General features: G+C 49.3%; 1 protein-coding gene across 1 annotated transcript in view; it reads right to left on the bottom strand.

Annotated features, from left to right (window-relative positions):
* yeats2 (YEATS domain containing 2) overlaps nucleotides 1-19363 on the bottom strand; it is a 189478-nt gene that overhangs the window by 20009 nt on the left and 150106 nt on the right. Inside the window, 4 exon segments of the mRNA XM_038815545.1 lie at nucleotides 1998-2074; nucleotides 3470-3578; nucleotides 11305-11590; nucleotides 11802-12011. Coding sequence (XP_038671473.1) covers nucleotides 1998-2074; nucleotides 3470-3578; nucleotides 11305-11590; nucleotides 11802-12011 — 682 coding nt within the window.

The raw sequence follows: 19363 nt of genomic DNA, 5'->3' as shown, positions 1-19363 counted from the left end.
CACTACCAATACTATCCAATTGGCAGATGATCGATCCTTTACGATCATCTTAACCACAGCCGTTTCAACATGACCGGGTGACACCTTAGCGGTGTACTGAGGGAGTGCTGCACTGTCAGAGGTACCATCTTTTGGATGAGGCCTTGTCTACCATCTCAGGTTAATGTGAAAGATCCCACGATGTTATTACTAAGAATATTTATCACTCGCCCAACATCACCCCAACAGGTTATCAGCTGGAAATCATTTTGCATAGTTTCAAAACCAGCCCAATGCGAATATGTGATGAATGTAAGAATTTCATACATATGTTGTACTATATGTACCTGGTGCAGTAATGGTTAAAAGCCTGGAATAGTCGTCGGGATTCTCCCAATGGGAGTCTAAGTGCTGATGCCGGAGTAAAAACCGGAGTGTTTTACTCCGGCGTCGGTGCCTGTTCCCAGACCCCATTCAGGGGACCTCCGTGGGGCTGGCAGAGGTGTAGTGTGATTTGTGGGGGCGGGGGCTCGGCGGCGCGCAAAAGATGAGGCGCCTTGGATCCCGCACATGCGCAGTTGCGCAGGCGCTAACTAGCGCATGCACAGTGGCCGTCCTCCCCGCCCAAAAATGGCACAGGGCTATAACACCGCTGGCGGAGGAAAGGAAGCCCGCCGACAGAGAGGCCGGCCCGCCGGTGGCAGGGCCCTGATCGCGGGCCAGACATCATCGGAGGCCCCCTCCGGTGAGGGAGCCCCCCCCCCCCCCCCAGCGTTCCCAGAGTTCCAGCCGGCAGCGACCAGGGGTGAACGGCGCTAACGGGACTCTGTCGTGTCAGAGTTGGCGCTCAGCCCATCCGGGCCGGAGAATCGGTGGCCCTGCCGATTCCAGCGGCCCGCGGCGCACCAAACGCGCCAGCGCAAATGATTCCAATTCTCTGCACCTCGGAGAATTGCGTGCCTGCGTCATGGCCCGATTCTCCGGCCCGGAGCTCGGAGAATCTACCCTAGTGTGTATCTGATTGCTTCAGTAATGTTTTTAAAAGTCCTGGTTTAAAAGACAGACACTTTGGCTACAGAGGTGCAATTAAAGCATTGTAAAAGAAAGAACATAATTAATTCCAAACTGTTTACCTGAAGTAGGCTAGTGGAATTTTTTAAATAGAAAAAAGGTTGCCTGGGGAGGAGATAATTAGAGACATTGGGCTGGATTCTTCCGCCCTGCCCGCCGCAAGAACACCACGGGCGAGACACCGACAATGGAAAAATCCATTGACCTCGACCAGGATTTTCCAGTCACCGGGCGAATGCAGCCAGAGAATCCTGCCCATTGTGTTTAGACTTAGTCAGATGATCATAACTCAGTTAGTGGGATAGAGATGATGTAGTTAATGGGACTGATCCAGAGGCTGATGCAGCCAGGTGTTGAGTATAGTTTAGATCTGAACAGACCAGCATCTTCTGAAATAGTGAGTTAAAGATCTGCCAAATGCTGTGATGTTTAACAGTAGTTTGACACAGGCAAGAATCTGCAAGCTTGTAGCTGAAGGGTCTCTCTCTCTCAAAGCAGTTTATCTAAGACATCTCTATGTAGCAAGTATTCCTGGGTCTGCCAACTGTATTTAAAAGTGGATTGTGACCCGAGATGGGTTTTGCTCGATCGCAGTTAGGAGTTGAAGTGTTTCACTTTATTGTAAAGCATTGTTTAACTGGCAATTGTAAGATATTTTCTTGAATGATGTGAAAATGAGTTTAATACTGTGTTAGTAATAAAGTTTGTTTTACTATACCATACCCCTATTTGTGCATGGAATCACTCCTCGAGCTCTTCCCTCACAAATTTACAAATGAAATAAAGTATTGGGGGTTTTGTCTGCTAACCTAGCAACTGTTGGGGCCTGGTCCCATACAATAATAAATGCACGGTATTTGTTTTCAAAGGAGTGCTTGTCTGCAGCTGCCGATTCCAACATTAAAATGAGAAACATGTGGAAATAAAAGTCCAAGAGCTTTACTCACTTTTCTTGGAAATGATTAGAGGCACCTTCTTCAGGATGGCAGTCAGCAGCTGCTGTACATTCTCAATGTATTCAAGGCTAAAGGTAGTAAGGAATAAGAGGCTGGTCAGCGTTCTGTGTGTGTCAACAAAATAGTGACACCCAACACCCAGTTGTAGCCAAAACATTAACCTTGTCTTTCCTCTTCAGAGATGCTGATGGGGCTGCTGTTTATTCCTACAGCGACACTTATTTTAACACAGTGACACCTCATTAAACTGACGGTGATAACACAAAGGGCAGGTGACGCATCAATGGACACCTCCCAGGTGAGGTATCGGTACAACAATTTAAAAACAAGGTATGTAGTCAGTCAACGGGATCTTTTTAACCTTTTTGCTTTCTCTCCTGCTGTTCTATGAGGTTGCCTGATCTTTACTGTTTCACCCAAGCGATTATTCTTTGTCCATGAATTGAGCCAGTGAGTACTGGCAAGATATTTGACTGTGATAGACTTTACAGTTGTGTGCCACTCGACGTTCACAGACAAGCATTTTCGAAGCATGATCAAAGTCTAACAACCAGGGGCGGGATTCTCCCCTACCCTGCGGGGCGGGGGGTCCCGGCGTAGCGGAGTGGTGGCAACCACTCTGGCGTCGGGCCTCCCCTAAGTTGCGGAGAATTCTGCACCTTTAGGGGCCAAGCCCTCACATTGAGGGGCTAGGCCCGCGCCGGAGTGGTTGGTGCCATGCCGACTGGCGGCAAAACCGGCGCCAATGGCCTTTGACGCCGGCCGGCATCGGGGCTGGCCAAAGGCCTTCGCCGGTTCGCGCATGCGCCGGTGGTGATGCACCGGCGCATGCGCGGTAGGGGGTTACTCTTCCGCCTCCGCCATGGTGGAGGCTGTGGCGGAGGAGAATGAGTGTCCCCACGGCACTGGCTCGCCCGCCAGTGGGCCCTGATCGCGGGCCTGGCCACCGTGGGGGCACCCCCCGGGGTCCGATCGCCCCGCGCCCCCCCCAGGACCCCGGGGGCCCGTTCGCGCTGCCAATCCCGCGCCACCAGAGGTGGTTGAAACCACGGCGGGGGGAGAGGACTCTCAGCGGAGGGACTTCGGCCCATCGCGGGCCGGAGAATCGCCACGGGGGGCACGGCGATCGGCGGGGTGTGATTCCCGCCCCCGCCAATTACCGGGTGGCGGAGAATTCCGGCCACTGGGGGGGGGGGGCGGGATTTTCGCTGGTCCCGAGCGATTCTCCGACCCTGCGGGGGTCAGAGAATTTCGCCCCAGGTTTCCATCAGCATTCCAAAAATAAGGAGGCCAAATGTAATACAGGCCAGAGCACGTTTTATTGGGGAGAATGTGGTGGGACAGCATAACGAGCACTTTACTCTGTACCTAAGCTGTAATGTTCCTGAACTGACTTCTTAAACTGAATACAACTTTAGATACATCCGTAGAAGAGGGATTTGAGAATAAAATGCTGCACTTACTCAATAATTTCAAATGTCCCATCTGATCCTCCTCGTTCCACTTTCACAGTGCCTGGTGTGGGAAGTGTGGGGTTGAAACAAGCACCTACAGAGCCAGGCTCTGTCTTCACTGTGCAAAGAAATGGCAGAATGATAATTATACTTCACACTACCCAACAGACCAACCCATGGAGATAAATCAACATTTTGTGCACGATCTTAATACACCGGGCGGGATTCTCCGGTCGCCGGCCCGAAATCGCGTTCGCCGATCGGCGGGAGAATCTCCGTTTCCGCCGAAATCAGGTGCAGCGTCGCTTTTGCGATGCTCCGCTACCTCGAAAACAGCGTACTCCCTCAGGACGTCACCTGAGGCCCTCCCCTGATGCTCCGCCCCAGATGGGCCGAGCACCCGACGGCGTGGGTCACTCATGCTATTTTTTTCCGTGAACCCGGCTTGGCGGCTGCGGACTGAGTCCAGCACCGCCACAGTCGGGGTGGGGAGCCATTCCTTGGGCAAAGGGGTTTTGGCAGGGGCATTGGTGGGGGTTGGTCTGGGTGTGGCAGTCCGGGTCCGCGCGCGGCCAGCGCCACGTTGCAAGGCATGGCCACTGCAGGCCGCCGCCATGCACATGCTCGACTACAGACCCGGCAATTCTCCGGCCGTATCCTCAGGTAAAGCGGAGGCTTTACGCTGCGTGGTTGCTAGACCCCCACCAGACGGAGGAACAGTGCAGCTTTTGCGCCGTTTTTTCTGGAATAAAAGGCCACTTGTTCCCACACCGGCGTCAGCACTTAGTCTGCAAATCGGACAATCCAGCCCATCATCTTTATAGCCTAAAGCATTTTTCAATAATGCAACCAATTCTATTTGCTTCGCCATTACTTCCAGTTGCCCCAGTTTGATGCTTTTTAGAATTTGCATGTAAGGTTAGGAAAGATCATTCAAATTTTTGCCTAGTGCTATGGAGGCCAGTTTGGTTTCAACAATTTTAAATGGCTTTTCTCGATAGCCCATGTGTTGTAAACAATTAGTTTAAAACCATTGTTTACTTTCGTTCATTCTCAATTTTATATCATTTTTAAAAAGCCAAATGTCTGTGAATGTGGCCCAATGATATAACCATGCAGCATTATCCAGGAGCCATCAGATGATGAATCAGGAACTACACCCAAACCCAATTACCACGTAACAAACTGTACTTCCCCTAATGTAAAACGATTCTCCATGCACACTGCTTTACATTAGTGAAGGAATGTTTACACCATTGAACCAAGTGGATCTACTCATGTACGATGTGGAGTTTTACTTTTGTCGGGTGTCTCTCTCTCTCTCCCACTTCTCCTTCTGAGGATACTGCCTGCCTGCTGGGTGATGGGTGTCATCCAGCATCCCACCCAAGTCACTATTCTTCAAAACGTGAACCTGGACAGTCAGTGTCGCTGGGAGAGGCTCAAGTCCTGACGGTACGTACACACTCTGGGATAGGGAAAGTACTCATGTCGAGCTGCGGCCGGATATAAAGAGTGGAAGGATAGTCTTTTGAAGGGATCTGAGAAGAGCACAAGAGACCTTGCTGTGAACTATTAATCCAATTTCCTGATCTGAGTGAAGACCTTTGATGTAATCCCATCACAGGGTCTGAATGCAGGGCAATATGACACTGGGGCTAAAAGGATTCAATTAGGATGACAGGTTGCTTGGACCAGGCTTCTGTTCCCTTGAGTTTAGAAGTTTAAGGGATGGTCCAACTGGTATTTAAGATGTTCTGAAGAGTGCTGTTGTATGTGGCGGATCCAGAAGGGGGAATGCCGGGGGTGATGGAGCTGTTAGCGGAATTTGGGGGCTTCTCGGGCTATAAATTAAATTTAGGCAAGAGTGAGGTCTTTGTAGTACACCCGGGTGATCAGGAGGAGGGAATTGGGAGACTCCCATTTAAGAGGGCAGTGAAGAGTTTCAGATACCTGGGGGTGCAGGTGGCCAGGAGTTGGGGGACTCTCCATAAGCTTAATTTTACCAGGCTGGTGGAACAGATGGAGGAGGAATTTAAAAGGTGGGACATGGTGCCGCTATCGTTGGCGGGTAGAGTGCAGTCCGTCAAAATGACAGTTCTCCCGAGGTTCTTGTTCCTTTTTCAGTGTTTGCCCATCTTTATCCCTAGGACCTTTTTTAGAAGGGTGACTAGCAGCTTCATGAGCTTTGTTTGGGCGCATGGGACCCCGAGGGTGAAGAGGGTCTTCTTGGAGCGGGGTAGAGATGGGGGGGGGGCTGGCGTTACCCAATCTCTCGGGGTATTATTGGGCGGCCAATGTGTCGATGGTGCGCAAGTGGGTAATGGAGGGGGAGGGGGCAGCATGGAAACGGATGGAGAGGGCGTCCTGTGGAAATACAAGCCTGGGGGCCCTGGTAACGGCACCGTGGCCGCTCCCTCCTACGAGGTATACCACGAGTCCGGTGGTGGCGGCTACCCTCAAGATTTGGGGGCAGTGGAGGCGACATAGGGGAGAAGTGGGGGGATCGATGGAGGCTCCGTTAAGGGGGAACCATAGGTTCGTCCCGGGGAACATTGATGGGGGATTTCAGGGTTGGTACAGAGCGGGCATTAGACAGCTGAGGGACCTGTTTATTGATGGGAGGTTTGCGAGCCTGGGGGAGTTGGAGGAGAAATTTGGGCTCCCCCTGGGGAACATGTTCAGGTATCTGCAGGTAAAGGCATTTGCTAGGCGGCAGGTGGAGGGATTCCCTTTGCTTCCCGCGAGGGGGGTGAGCGACAGGGTGCTTTCGGGGGTCTGGGTCGGAGAGGGGAAGATATCTGATATCTACAAGGTTATGCAGGAGGCGGAGGAGGCGTCAGTAGAGGAGCTGAAAGCTAAGTGGGAGGGGGAACTGGGGGAACAGATCGAAGACGGGACATGGGCTGATGCCCTGGAGAGGGTTAATTCTTCCTCCTCGTGTGCGCGGCTTAGCCTCATCCAATTCAAGGTGCTGCACCGGGCCCACATGACTGGGACGAGGATGAGTAGGTTCTTTGGGGGTGAAGACGGGTGTGTCAGGTGCTCGGGGAGTCCAGCGAACCATGCCCATGTGTTCTGGGCATGCCTGGCACTGGAGGAGTTCTGGAAGGGGGTGGCGAGGACGGTGTCGAGGGTGGTGGGATCCAGGGTCAAGCCAGGATGGGGACTCTCGATTTTTGGGGTTGGGGTGGAGCCGGGAGTGCAGGAGGCGAAAGAGGCCGGTGTGCTGGCCTTTGCGTCCCTAGTAGCCCGGCAAAGGATCTTGCTACAATGGAAGGATGCGAGGCCCCCAAGCGTGGAGACCTGGATCAATGACATGGCGGGTTTCATTAAGCTAGAAAAGGTCAAATTCGCCCTGAGAGGGTCGGTACAAGGGTTCTTTAGGCGGTGGCAACCTTTTCCCGACTTTCTAGCTCAACGATAGGGTACTGGGACAGTAGCAGCAGCAACCCGGGGGGGAGGGGGGAAGGGGGAGGGAAAGGGGGGTGGGGGGTGTGGGGGGGGGGGCGGACGATGACTATGTTTGTTTATTTAATTTAAATTATTTTTAAGTTCTTCTGTTGTTCATTGGGGTTGGGGGGGGGGTGGGGGATGGGATACATGCGTCGATACGGTCTGGGGGTGTTACAGTTATGGGTTATTCTGTTGCATTTTATTGTTTGTCGTTACGTTTTATATTTTCCGTAAAAAATTCCAATAAAAATTATATTTAAAAAAAAAGATGTTCTGAAGAGAACTTGAGAATGAGGATTTTTTTTTGATGCAGAGAAATAAATATTTGAATTTTCTTTTTACTAAACTGCCTCCAGATAGAAAGAGGGGAGAAGCGATATCAACAGAAACTTGTATTTATATGACAATTCCATTGGAAAACACGCTAGACACATTACATGGGTGAGATGGGCAGGTAGAATGAATAGGCAACAAGCTCCCTTGCCATTTAGCAGTGATCAATGATTACATTTCTTGTTACAGCCAGTACACTACCTTACAGTTTGGCACTTGTTCGCATAGCCACAGCATCTAGTGTTTTGACCCCATGCCTAACAGAACTTTGTAAATCTCAGTTGGGGCAAGGATTAGGACAGTAAGACTGCTCATGCCATAAGGCTAAAACAAGTGAAAGGTGTTCAGGATTCTTGCCCAGCCCTGGATGAAGGCCGTATCATGAATTGCCGCAATGCTTTGTTGGTTCAACATGCGCTCGCACATGAATGAGTTGGTGGAGAGTAGTCAACTGCCATAACCCAGCAGTGGTCAGTTCCTACAGACAGGAAGGGGATAAAAAGAAAATCATAATACTGTTCAAAGGGTCACTCGTGGCAAAAAAGTCTCAACTGTTGCCAGGGCATCTGATTTTCCCAGAAGCTGTGATTGTGACCAGGATCAATATTAAACACTGCAGTTAATCTCCGTTACATTATTCTCCCTCCACTGCACACTGTACTCTCAGAAGCTAAACTGTATGATCCTATCACTTATTCATTTCCTAAGTGCGTATGAATGCTTCGCAACATTTTCTTTCGCTCTCTTTAACTCTGCATGGTAGGGATTTGTTTCAAGTGGACCCAGGGGTTTCAAATCTCCAAATGTTTAAATTGAAACTACAGTAAAACAAAAAATCATTTTACGCATAAGTGCCAACCCCTCCAGATACCGTTGATATCCACCCACCTTTTCTAATGGCTTTATTATCCTTTTCTCTTCTCCTGAAAGTGCTGACTTTCACAGTGCAAGGCTCAGTGCCTTGCAGGACTTCATCCCAGTGCCCACAAACCAATTATGAGGCTTGGCAGTGAAGGGGCAGCAGGACATTCAACCGTGGGAGGGGATTGCTGGATACTGATAAGCATTGACCTTTCGTACCATGCACCCATCCATCCCTTCCCAGTCCAGGGTACTGAGGATGATTGTAGCTTCCCTGCTGTTGTCATCATTGAAACCAGGTAACTTAACATACAATCTGAAATTGAGATGGTACCTTCTGGTCTGCTTGGCTTAACTGAGCTGGGAAGTGAACATCCACATGTATTTTAACACAACATTGTTCAGTTTCTACAACAATGGCTATTCTAGCTCAGTGATCCCATTGTGGGAGTTTAATCAGCAATGGAATCATTGAGCTCGTTCAAACAGAAACAAGAAACAACTCTCCTTGTAACATGTAAATGCCACACTGATCTGCACCACCCCAATCATTCACTGACAAAACTGGCTGCTGTCACTCATGACATTTTGAGGTGAAGCACATTAAATAAATGTGCGATTCTCCCTAACCCCAATTGAGGCTCTCTTTTTTTTTGGTTTTCAATTCAGGAGCAATACAGAGGGAGATACCACGTCGTGGGCATATTCAGATAACTTGACTCTCCTTACTGCTGGCACATCCAATGGATCACCAGTCCAAAACATTGTCCATTAGGTCCAAACTGTTCAACCCTGAACCCATCAATTCTGGATCTGTGACACCGTCCACTGGGAGTCAGCTCTACAAGGGCCAATAGATCCCAGAACTGTAGCATGTCCAACAGATCCCAGCATAATAAAACAATCCAACAGATCTCAGCTCAGTAAACTAGTCCAATGGATCCTAGATCTAAATCCTGTATTCCAGATTAAGAAGAATGGTTCATGCTAATTGGGAATGAGGGTGCACTTTAAAGATGACCAATGCCTCAGACTGTACCACACCATCCCTGGTTCAGCCTCGGATCACGGAGGATCAAACAAATTTCACCCACATGCTTCATTCTGATCTAAATACGTTTACTAAACTGTGAGCACTATAAATTGCTGATTAAGGGAATGATTGTGTAAGAGTATGCAGCGCTGAAACTTATCCTGTCTAGAAGCAGAATACAGAATCATTGGGTGGATACAGCATAGGAGGAGCCCATTAAGTCCATTGAAAGCCATGATTGAATATGCCTCGATCACACTCTCAAGCTATACATTCCAGGTCCTAATCACTCACTACGTAATAAATCTCTTCCTCATATCACCATTACTTCTTTTGCCAATCACCTTAAATCCTCTGGTTCTCAATGCTTCCACCTATGGGAACAGTTTACAATCTGAATTTGCACAGCAATTCTCCACACACAGTCCGTCTCAAACAGTGCCAGTCAGAGGAGAGGCAGGTAATGATATCATGGCGCCGTGCCAAAGGCAGGACAATAACATTATGGGGCAATCCAGAGGCAGACAATGTCATGGGGCACTGTGAAGCAGAGGACAATCATTGTAATTAAGATAGATAGTTTTTTGAAGAATAAAGGGATTAAGGGTTTTGGTGTTCGGGCCGGAAAGTGGAGCTGAGTCCACAAAAGATCAGCCATTGAATGGCAGAGCAGGCTCGAGGGGCCAGATGGCCTACTCCTGCTCTTATGTAATAATGGCAAATCATTGAAGCTTTATTTGTCCTTAGTGACCACATGTACAGGAAGTGTGTCCACTGTAGCTACTGGCTATTTCAATTAATGAGCAATTTAGCATGGCCAATCTACCTACCCTGCACACCTTTGGCATGTGGGGGTGAGACCCATGCAGACACAGGGAGAATATGCAAACTCCACATGGACAGTGATGACCCAGGGCCGGGATCGAATCCGGGTCCTTGGTGCTGTGAGGCAGCTATGCTAACCACTGCGCCACCGTGACGCCCTGGCTAACCGCATTTCAGAGCTGGGGCTAAAGGTGGGTTCACTGCAGAGCATCCACGATGCTGAGCAAGTCATGGATAACATGTTCAGAGAGGTGGTCACATCGAAGGTGTGAACAGGCAGAAAGGGCATGGGTGACCACCAGGCAGAGTAGTTGAAGGCAGGCAGTGCAGGATACTGTTGGGGAGATGACTGTGCAGGGGAAAGCAGTGACAGCCAACTTCATGGTGCCATAAGTAAGACTGCTGCACAAAAAGGGAGGAGGAAGAACTGCAGACTATAGTTAGAGGGGATTTAAATGTAAGGGGATTGACAGGCGTTTCTGTGGCCACAAAAGAGACTCCAGGATGGAATGTTGCCTTCCTGGTGCCAGGGTCAAGGATGTCACTAAAAGGCTACTGGGCATTCTGTTGTATTGTGGTACATATCGGTACCAACGATCTCGGCAGAAAAAGGAATGAGGTCCTGCAAGCTGAATTTAGGGAGCTAGGAAGTAGATTAAAAAACAGGACTCAGAAGATAGTAATCTATGGATTACTTCTGGTGCCACGTGCTAGTGAGCATAGAAATAGGAGGTTCGTCCAGATGGCTGAATAAATGATGCAGGAGGAAAGGTGCAGGAGGGAGGGCTTTAGATTTCTGGGACAATGGGGCCGTTTTGGGGGAAAGTGGGACCTGCACAAGACGGACGGGTTGGACCTGAACCGAAATGGGACTGGTATACTTACATGGAGGTTTGTTGGGGAGGTTTGTCAGAATGTCCAGTAGCCTTTTAGTGACATCCTTGACCCTGGCACCAGGAAGGCAACATTCCATCCTGGAGTCTCTTGGCAGGAGGAGATGCCCAGTCAAAATTAGAAGAGAAAGCAAGTGAACCAGGAAAGCATAGAATGTCTAGACCAGTTAAGTCACCAGGGATATTGGCAAGATTGGATTGTATTTATTTCAATGCAAGGAGTCTGGCAAACAGGGCAGATTAGTTGAGGGCAAAAGCTAAAACATGGGGGTCTGATGTCAGTGCTGTCCCGTCACTGAGACATGGTTCAGAGAAGGGCAGGATTGGCAGCTCCAGCACAAGTTACATCGAAGGAGAGTGCCTCAGATGAGTGGCTCTGCTCTACTCAGGTTAGAAGAGATGGTTTAAATGTTTTTTATATATATCACGCGCTCCCACCTTACCTGATACTGTTGCTGTGGTTTTTCCACTCATTGTGGTCAGCCCAGCAGTGGAACTGGATACAAAAGACATCACGCCGGACCCTGCTGAACTGCTGGCTTTGCTGGTTCCTCCAGCACTCGGCTGCGAGACCACCACCTGGGCTGCCTGGGAACCAATGGAAACGGCACGGGGGAACTGGCTGGTGCCAAGATCTGTCTGGGATACTGGGAGGGACGACTGCTGGCCTGAGGCTTTCGCTAGGGACGTAGAAGAATTCACAGGTGGGCTGGGCCCCTTCAGCTCCGCCTGTGAACAAAAATGAAGGGAGTGGTGTCAGTACCAGAGTGCCAATCCAAAACCAGGAGATATCTGCAAGTTGCATCCCCTTTCAAACCAATCAAGGCATTTCCAGAGTTAAAAAGGTTTCCAAAACTCCAAGTGTACAATTCTTGCGCTGTCATTCTTTGCTATTTTTGCTCAAGGATCTCCCCCTTTCCGCCACCCTCCGCCGTGTTACCTGAAGAGCCACAGCTGCTCCCGTGACTGGTGCTGTTCCTGGGACTGGTGCTGAGAGACTGGCCGTCGTAATGATCCCCCCAGCCACCCGGAGGGTGGTGGTGCCAGGCTGTGAGAGAGGAGGTGCTGCAGACAGTGGCTTTGCTGCTCCATCGGGCGAAGGAGAATGTACGAGTGAGTGCAGAGAGGACGCCTGGGTACTGGGGACAACCTGTTTGTAAAACAAATATATTTATATCTACTTTAGAAATAAATGCAATAGACAGCGGCAGAGGGCGGAGCAGCATCATTCTTCCCCCCCCCCCCCAAGTGTCACCTTTCTAAACTGCACGGAGCCTGCAAGGCTTCCCCGTGTCACCACCGACAGTGAGCATCCACCGATGATCAACCTCAGTGGAAGCAACAAAGCTGCTACATTGGGCTGGCTTAACTATGGCAGATCACATGGGTAAATTCACGGCATCCGCTGATAAGAACTACAGCAATTTTGCATGTTCAACACGTTCCAAACAGTTTTACAAAGGAACAATAAGAACAGATGGCTGAGCAATGGATTAGGAGATGGGAGTGAATGTTAGATCAAAGAGATGGCTCCTATAAGGTTTTTAAACAGGGGCTGTTTAGCTCACAGGGCTAATCGCTGGCTTTGAAAGCAGACCAAGGCAAGCCAGCAGCACGGTTCAATTCCCGTACCAGCCTCCCCGAACAGGCGCCGGAATGTGGCGACTAGGGGCTTTTCACAGTAACTTCATTTGAAGCCTACTCGTGACAATAAGCGATTTTCATTTTCATTTCAAATGGAGGAGAGAAAAGCCAAGAGGGAGACAGCAAGGAATTGGTTGCATGATTCAAATAAGTGGTGAAGCCGGGTTAATTAACGTAAATACAGAGTTTGAGTGTGTCAGTGTACATTTGAACAAATAGGCAAGGATTAAGAAGAGGTGGAGGAGGACAGATCTTTGGCGGACCCTGACTCAGGAATCAAAGGTAACTCAGAAAATCCAGACTGCCGTAAGCGAGTCTTTTTCATCGTGTCACCGAGGTTTACAGCATAGAAACAGGCCCTTCAGCCCAACTTGTCCATGCCACCCAGTTTTTAACCACTAAGCTGGTCCCAATTGCCCATATTTGGCCCATATCCATCTTACCAACATAACTGTCCAAATGTTTTTTAAAAGACAAAATTATACCTCCCTCTACTACAGCCTCCGGCAGCTCGTTCCAGACACACATCACCCTATGAAAATAATTTGGACACTCAGGGCAATTTAGCATGGCCAATCCACCTAACCTGCATATCTTTCGACTGTGGGAGGAAACCGGAGCACCCGGAGGAAATCCACACACACACACGCGGGGAGAACGTGCAGACTCCGCACAGACAGTGACCCAAGCCGGGAATCGAACCTGGGACCCTGGAGCTGTGACGCAATTGTGCTAACCACTATGCTACCGTGCTGTCCCAGTCCTGGTCTCATTTACTGCAAGATGGAAGCTCCAGTGATCATCAGATTCTCGAGACTGTCTCTGACACTGGAGTTTCTTTCTAGCACAAAGGAACAGGCAGGTTGTTATTGCATTTTTAGCCGTTCAAATGCTGAAGGCGCCAAATTATTCAATGCTTCCGAGGAAGCAACAGGCAAGGTCAGCAGGCAAGCACAAGGTGCAAGCCTGAGGCAGAGACAGCAACTGTGCAGTCTTCAACACGGGGCAATTGGAAATAATTCATTGAACAAGAATGAGCCAACATCACCAACTAATGGGCTGTGAATACAAGCCAGGGAAATTGAAACTGTTCCCAGTGAACACAGAAAAGCCTGGAGGGCTGACAAAATAGTGTGCAATATTTTTTTGAAGTATGAGGAAGTTTTGATCAAGCTGTGCAGGTTTAAAATCTCACAGCAATTTGAAATGTGCCACGTAGCTTGTGCAAGTTGATCAATCTTAAAAGCAACCACACAGTGCAGCAAGCAGGCTCTTCAAAAATTTATTTGTGGGATGAGGGCGCCGCTGTCCAGGCCAGGATTTAATGCCCATGAACTTGTCTGGATGAGCTCCGAAAGCTCGTGTTTGAATCAAACCTGTTGGACTTCTTACTGTGCTCACCCCAGTCCAACGCCGGCATCTCCACATCTTGTCTGGATGAGTGCAGGTCCAACAACACTGAAGAAGCTCAACACCTTCCAGGACAAAGCAGCCCACTTGATTACTACCCGTCCCAAAAATATTCAATCCCTCTAGCACCAACGAAGTGACATCCGTGTGTACCATCTACATGATGCACTGTAGGAACTCACCAAGGTTCCTTATGCAGCACCTTCCAAACACACGAGCACTACCATCTAGAAGGACAAGAGCAGCAGAGACCCAAGAACACCACCACCTGGAGGTTCCCCTCCAAGTCACTCCCACCCTGACTTGGAAATATATCGTAAGAAGTCTTACAACACCAGGTTAAAGTCCAACAGGTTTGTTTCAAACACTGGCTTTCAGAGCACTGCTCCCTCCTCAGGTGAATGAAGAGCTATGTTCCAGAAACATATATATGGACAAATTCAAAGATGCCAGACAATGCTTAGAATGCGAGCATCAGCAGGTAATCAAGTCTTTACAGATCCAGAGATAGGGGTAACCCCAGGTTAAAGAGGCGTGAATTGTCTCAAGCCAGGACAGTTGGTAGGATTTCGCAAGCCCAGGCAGATGCTGGGGGATGAATGTAATGCGACATGAATCCCAGGTCCCGGTTGAGGCCGCACTCATGTGTGTGGAACTTGGCTATAAGTTTCTGCTCAGCGATTCTGCGTTGGCGCGCGTCCTGAAGGCCGCCTTGGAGAACGCTTACCCGGAGAACAGAGGCTGAATGCCCTTGACTGTGGAAGTGTTCTCCGACTGGAAGGAAACATTCCTGCCTGGTGATTGTCGCGCAATGTCCGTTCATTCATTGTCGCAGTGTCTGCATGGTCTCGCCAACGTACCATGCCTCGGGACATCCTTTCCTGCAGCGTATGAGGTAGACAACATTGGTCGAGTGGCCCGAGTATGTGCCGTGTACCTGGTGGGTGGTGTTCTCACGTCTAATGGTGGTATCCATGTCGATGATCTGGCACGTCTTGCAGAGATTGCCATGGCAGGGTTGTGTGGTGTTGTGGTCGCTGTTCTGAAGGCTGGGTAGTTTGCTGCAAACAATGGTTTGTTTGAGGTTGCGCGGTTGTTTGAAGGCAAGTAGTGGGGGTGTGGGGATGACCTTGGCAAGATGTTCATCTTCATCGATGCTGTGTTGAAGGCTGCGAAGACGTCGTAGTTTCTCCGCTCCGGGAAAGTACTGGACGACGAAGGGTACTCTGTCGGTTTGTCCCGTGTTTGTCTTCTGAGGTCGGTGCTGTGTGTTGCTGTGGCGCTTTGGAACTGTCGATCGATGAGTCGAGCGCCATATCCCGTTCGTACGAGGGCATCTTTCAGCGTCTGTAGATGCCTGTTATGCTCCACCGTACATATAGAAGATTGCGCATATAGACACTGACATTAAGTTTCTACAAAGATGCAAGAAAGCAGACAAGATCCCGAAAGGGCTACAGATCACAAACCCACTCAAGTCGACCTACAACTCAGACTACGCTGAGAGATTCTGCACCTCTCTCACACTCCTCAACCACGTCGTACGCCAGCTCTACAGCAGACGATGCAACCTGGAAACCAAGATACAGGCCATATTCTCAACTTGCGCTCAGGACGCAGCAGAGCAGCTGCGGAACATCGGCAAACAGATGAGACAACAATACTATGCCACCTATATGCACACCAAGAACAGGAAGCTTGAGAAACTCGGTATCACCACCAGCAGCAACCAAGCCTCCCCCGGTACCACAGTGGCAAACAATACAGGGAAATCTATTGTCAACTTATCAGACTACACCCTTCAACCAGACGAAATCAAAGTCGTCAGCAGAGGGCTCAATTTCTGCACCACCACCAAAATGGACCCCATCAGTCTCGCGACAGACACGGAGGAATTCATCAGGCGGATGAGGCTCCGGGAATTCTTCCACAGACCCCAAGAGGCCGACAGCGAACCCAAGGAGACTACCAATGAACCGGAACAGCAGACCGAGAGATCTGCGGTGCGGCAATCAAAGAGGAAAGAGTCGAATTGGATCCCTCCGCAAGGCCGCTACCCTAGACTCAACATGTAGGCTCAAGCCGTCAGGAGTCACATCAATGCCAGATTCATCAGTCGCATTCACAAGACAGCCCCAAACGTCACCCAAGCACAATGCAACGCCATCCGTGCTCTCAAGACCAACCGCAACATTGTCATCAAACCAGCAGACAGAGGGGCCACCGTCAGACTGAACAGAACGGACTACTGCAAAGAAGTATAACGACAACTCAACAACCAGGAACAGTACAGACAGTTACCCGCAGATCCGACCAAGGAACACATCCGCCAACTCAACAGACTGATCAAGACCTTGGATCCAGACCTTCAGAGCACCCTACGTGCTCTCATCCCACGTACTTCCCGCATTGGAGATCTCTACTGCCTCCTGAAAATACACAAGGCCAACACACCTGGCTGTCCTATCGTTTCAGGCTATGGGACCCTGTGTGAGAACCTCTCTGGCTACATCGATGGCATCTTGAAACCCATCATACAAGGTACGCCCAGCTTCTGTCGCGACACGACGGACTTCCTACAGAAACTCGGCACCCGTGGACCAGTTGAACCAGGAACATTCCTGATCACAATGGACATCTCAGCACTCTACACAAGCATCCCCCATGACAACGGCATTGCTGCAACAGCCACAGTACTCAACACCGCCAACTGCCAATCTCCAGACGCAATTCTGCAACTCATCCGCTTCATTCTGGATCACAAAGTCTTCACCTTCGACAACAAGTTCTTCATCCAGACGCACAGAACAGCCATGGGGACCAAATTCGCACTTCAATATGCCAACATCTTCATGCACAAGTTTGAACGAGACCTCCTGACCGCACAGGATCTTCAACCGACGTTATACACCAGATACATCGATGACATTTTTTTCCTTTGGACCCACGGTGAAGAATCACTGAAACGACTACACAATAAGTTCCATCCCACCATCAGACTCACCATGGACTACTCTCCAAAATCAGTTTCATTCTTGGACACACTCATCTCCATCAAGCACGGTCACCTCAGCACTTCGCTTTACCGCAAGCCCACGGGTAACTTCATGCTCCACTTCTCCAGCTTCCACCCTAAATATTAAAGAAGCCATCTCCTATGGACAAGCCCTCCTGGACCTGCTCAGACGAGGAGGAGCGTAACAGGCATCTACAGATGCTGAAAGATGCCCTCGTACAAACGGGATATGGCGCTCGACTCATCGATCGACAGTTCCAACGCGCCACAGCAAAACACAGCACTGACCGCCTCAGAAGACAAACATGGGACACAACCGACAGAGTACCCTTCGTCGTCCAGTACTTTCCCGGAGCGGAGAAACTACGACATCTTCTTCGCAGCCTTCAACACGTCATCGATGAAGATGAACATCTTGCCAAGGTCATCCCCACATCCCACTACTTGCCTTCAAACAACCGCGCAACCAACAAACCATTGTTTGCAGCAAACTACCCAGCCTTCAGAACAGCGACCAGGACACCGCACAACCCTGCCATGGCAATCTCTGCAAGACGTGCCAGATTATCGACATGGATACCACCATTGCACGTGCAAACACCACCCACCAGGTATGCGGTACATACTCGTGCGACTCGGCTAACGTTGACTACCTCAAACGCTGCAGGGAAGGATGTCCCGAAGTGTGGTACATTTGCGAGACCATGCAGACGTTGCGACAAAGAATGAACGGACATCGCGCGACAATCACCAGGTGGGAATGTTCCCTTCCAGTCAGGGAACACTTCAGCAATCAAGGGCATTCAGCCTCTGATCACCGGGTAAGCATTCTCCAAGGCGGCCTTCAGGACGCGCGACAACGCAGAATCGCCGAGCAGAAACTTATAGCCAAGTTCTGCACACATGAGTGCGGCCTCAACCAGGACCTGGGATTCATATCGCATTACTTTCATCCCCTACCAACTGTCCTGGCTTGAGACAATTCACGCCTCTTTAACCTGGGGTTACCCCTATCTCTGGATCTGTAAAGACTTAATTACCTGCAAATGCTCGCATTCTAAGCATTGTCTGGCATCTTTGAATTTGTCTATATATATGTTTCTGGAACATACCTCTTGATTCACCTGAGGAAGGAGCAGTGCTCCGAAAGCTAGTGTTTGAAACAAACCTGTTGGACCTTAAACTGGTGTTGTAAGACTTCTTACTGTGCTCACCCCAGTCCAACGCCGGCATCTCCACATCATGGAAATATATCGTCATTCCTTCATTTTCACTGGGTCAAAATCCTGGAACTCCCTCCCTAACAGCACAGTGGGTGTACCTACACCTCAGGGACTGCAGCGGTTCAAGATGGCAACTCACCACCACCTTCTGAAGGGCAACTAGGGATGGGCAATAAATGCTGATTATAAATCAGACAGCGATGCCCACATCCTGTAAATGAATTTTTAAAAACTTTCAGATGGCAATTAAGAGTGCTGGAATCACCTGTAGGCTAGACCAGGCAATGACAGCAGATTTCCTTTGTAAAGCAGATGGTTTCACCGTCATCATTCGACTTTCCCACTGGTGAAAGGATCAAGAACCAAAGGGCACAGATTTAAGGTAATTGGAAAAAGAAGCAATGACGACATGAGGAGACGCTTTCTAAGACAGCAAGTTGTTAGTATCTGGAATGCACTGCCTGAGAGGGGGCAGAAGGCAGGCTAAATTGAGACTTTCAAAAGGGAATATGATCATTATTTGAAAAGGAATATGCGAAGGGCTACGAGTAGAAGGCAGGAGAGTGGCACTCGGTGAATTGGCTCTTAAATAGAGCAGCACAGAGACGATGGGCCGAATGGGCTCCTCCATTCTATGATTCTGCACAATGTACCCAAAGCATGGTCAGCTGCTGTTGGCGACAATGAAAGAGAAGGCCTGCAGGTGCGATTGAGAATTATGTGTCGCTCTTCGATTTTGTCTGCTTCACTTAACCACCCACTGATTCGTCATAGCAAAACTATCAAAAACGAACACACTGTTTCACAAGTGAGATAATTAGGTCCATACATCATTATAGCTTTGGCAACAACTCGCTGGTTTCTCTGAAAGTGGTATCCAAAGGGGGAACTAAGCCAGTCAATTCAATAATAAATATGTTATGTTATGCATCAGCCCAAATAGTTTCCCTGGGAATAAGGAATGGAAAAAATATGCAGCCTAAGAAGACTGCTTAGCAAAGAACTACTTATTATTTTCTCTACACAAGGAGCTCGATTGGCTTTACAACTACTGTATACTGCAGCGCATACTGCAGTATAGTTGTATTACTGCTACTCGTCATTTACACTCTTACTGTTTAATAAATCTGTTTGGGAGTTAAAGCTTAAGTCTAGTGTTGTGTTGTTTCCACCATCTTCTGAACAGATGGAAACTCACTTGCGGTCACT

This window comes from Scyliorhinus canicula, chromosome 13 (assembly GCF_902713615.1).
Source record: "Scyliorhinus canicula chromosome 13, sScyCan1.1, whole genome shotgun sequence".
NCBI classification, from domain to species: domain Eukaryota; kingdom Metazoa; phylum Chordata; class Chondrichthyes; order Carcharhiniformes; family Scyliorhinidae; genus Scyliorhinus; species Scyliorhinus canicula.
This window is presented reverse-complemented; position numbering and strand designations above follow the sequence as displayed.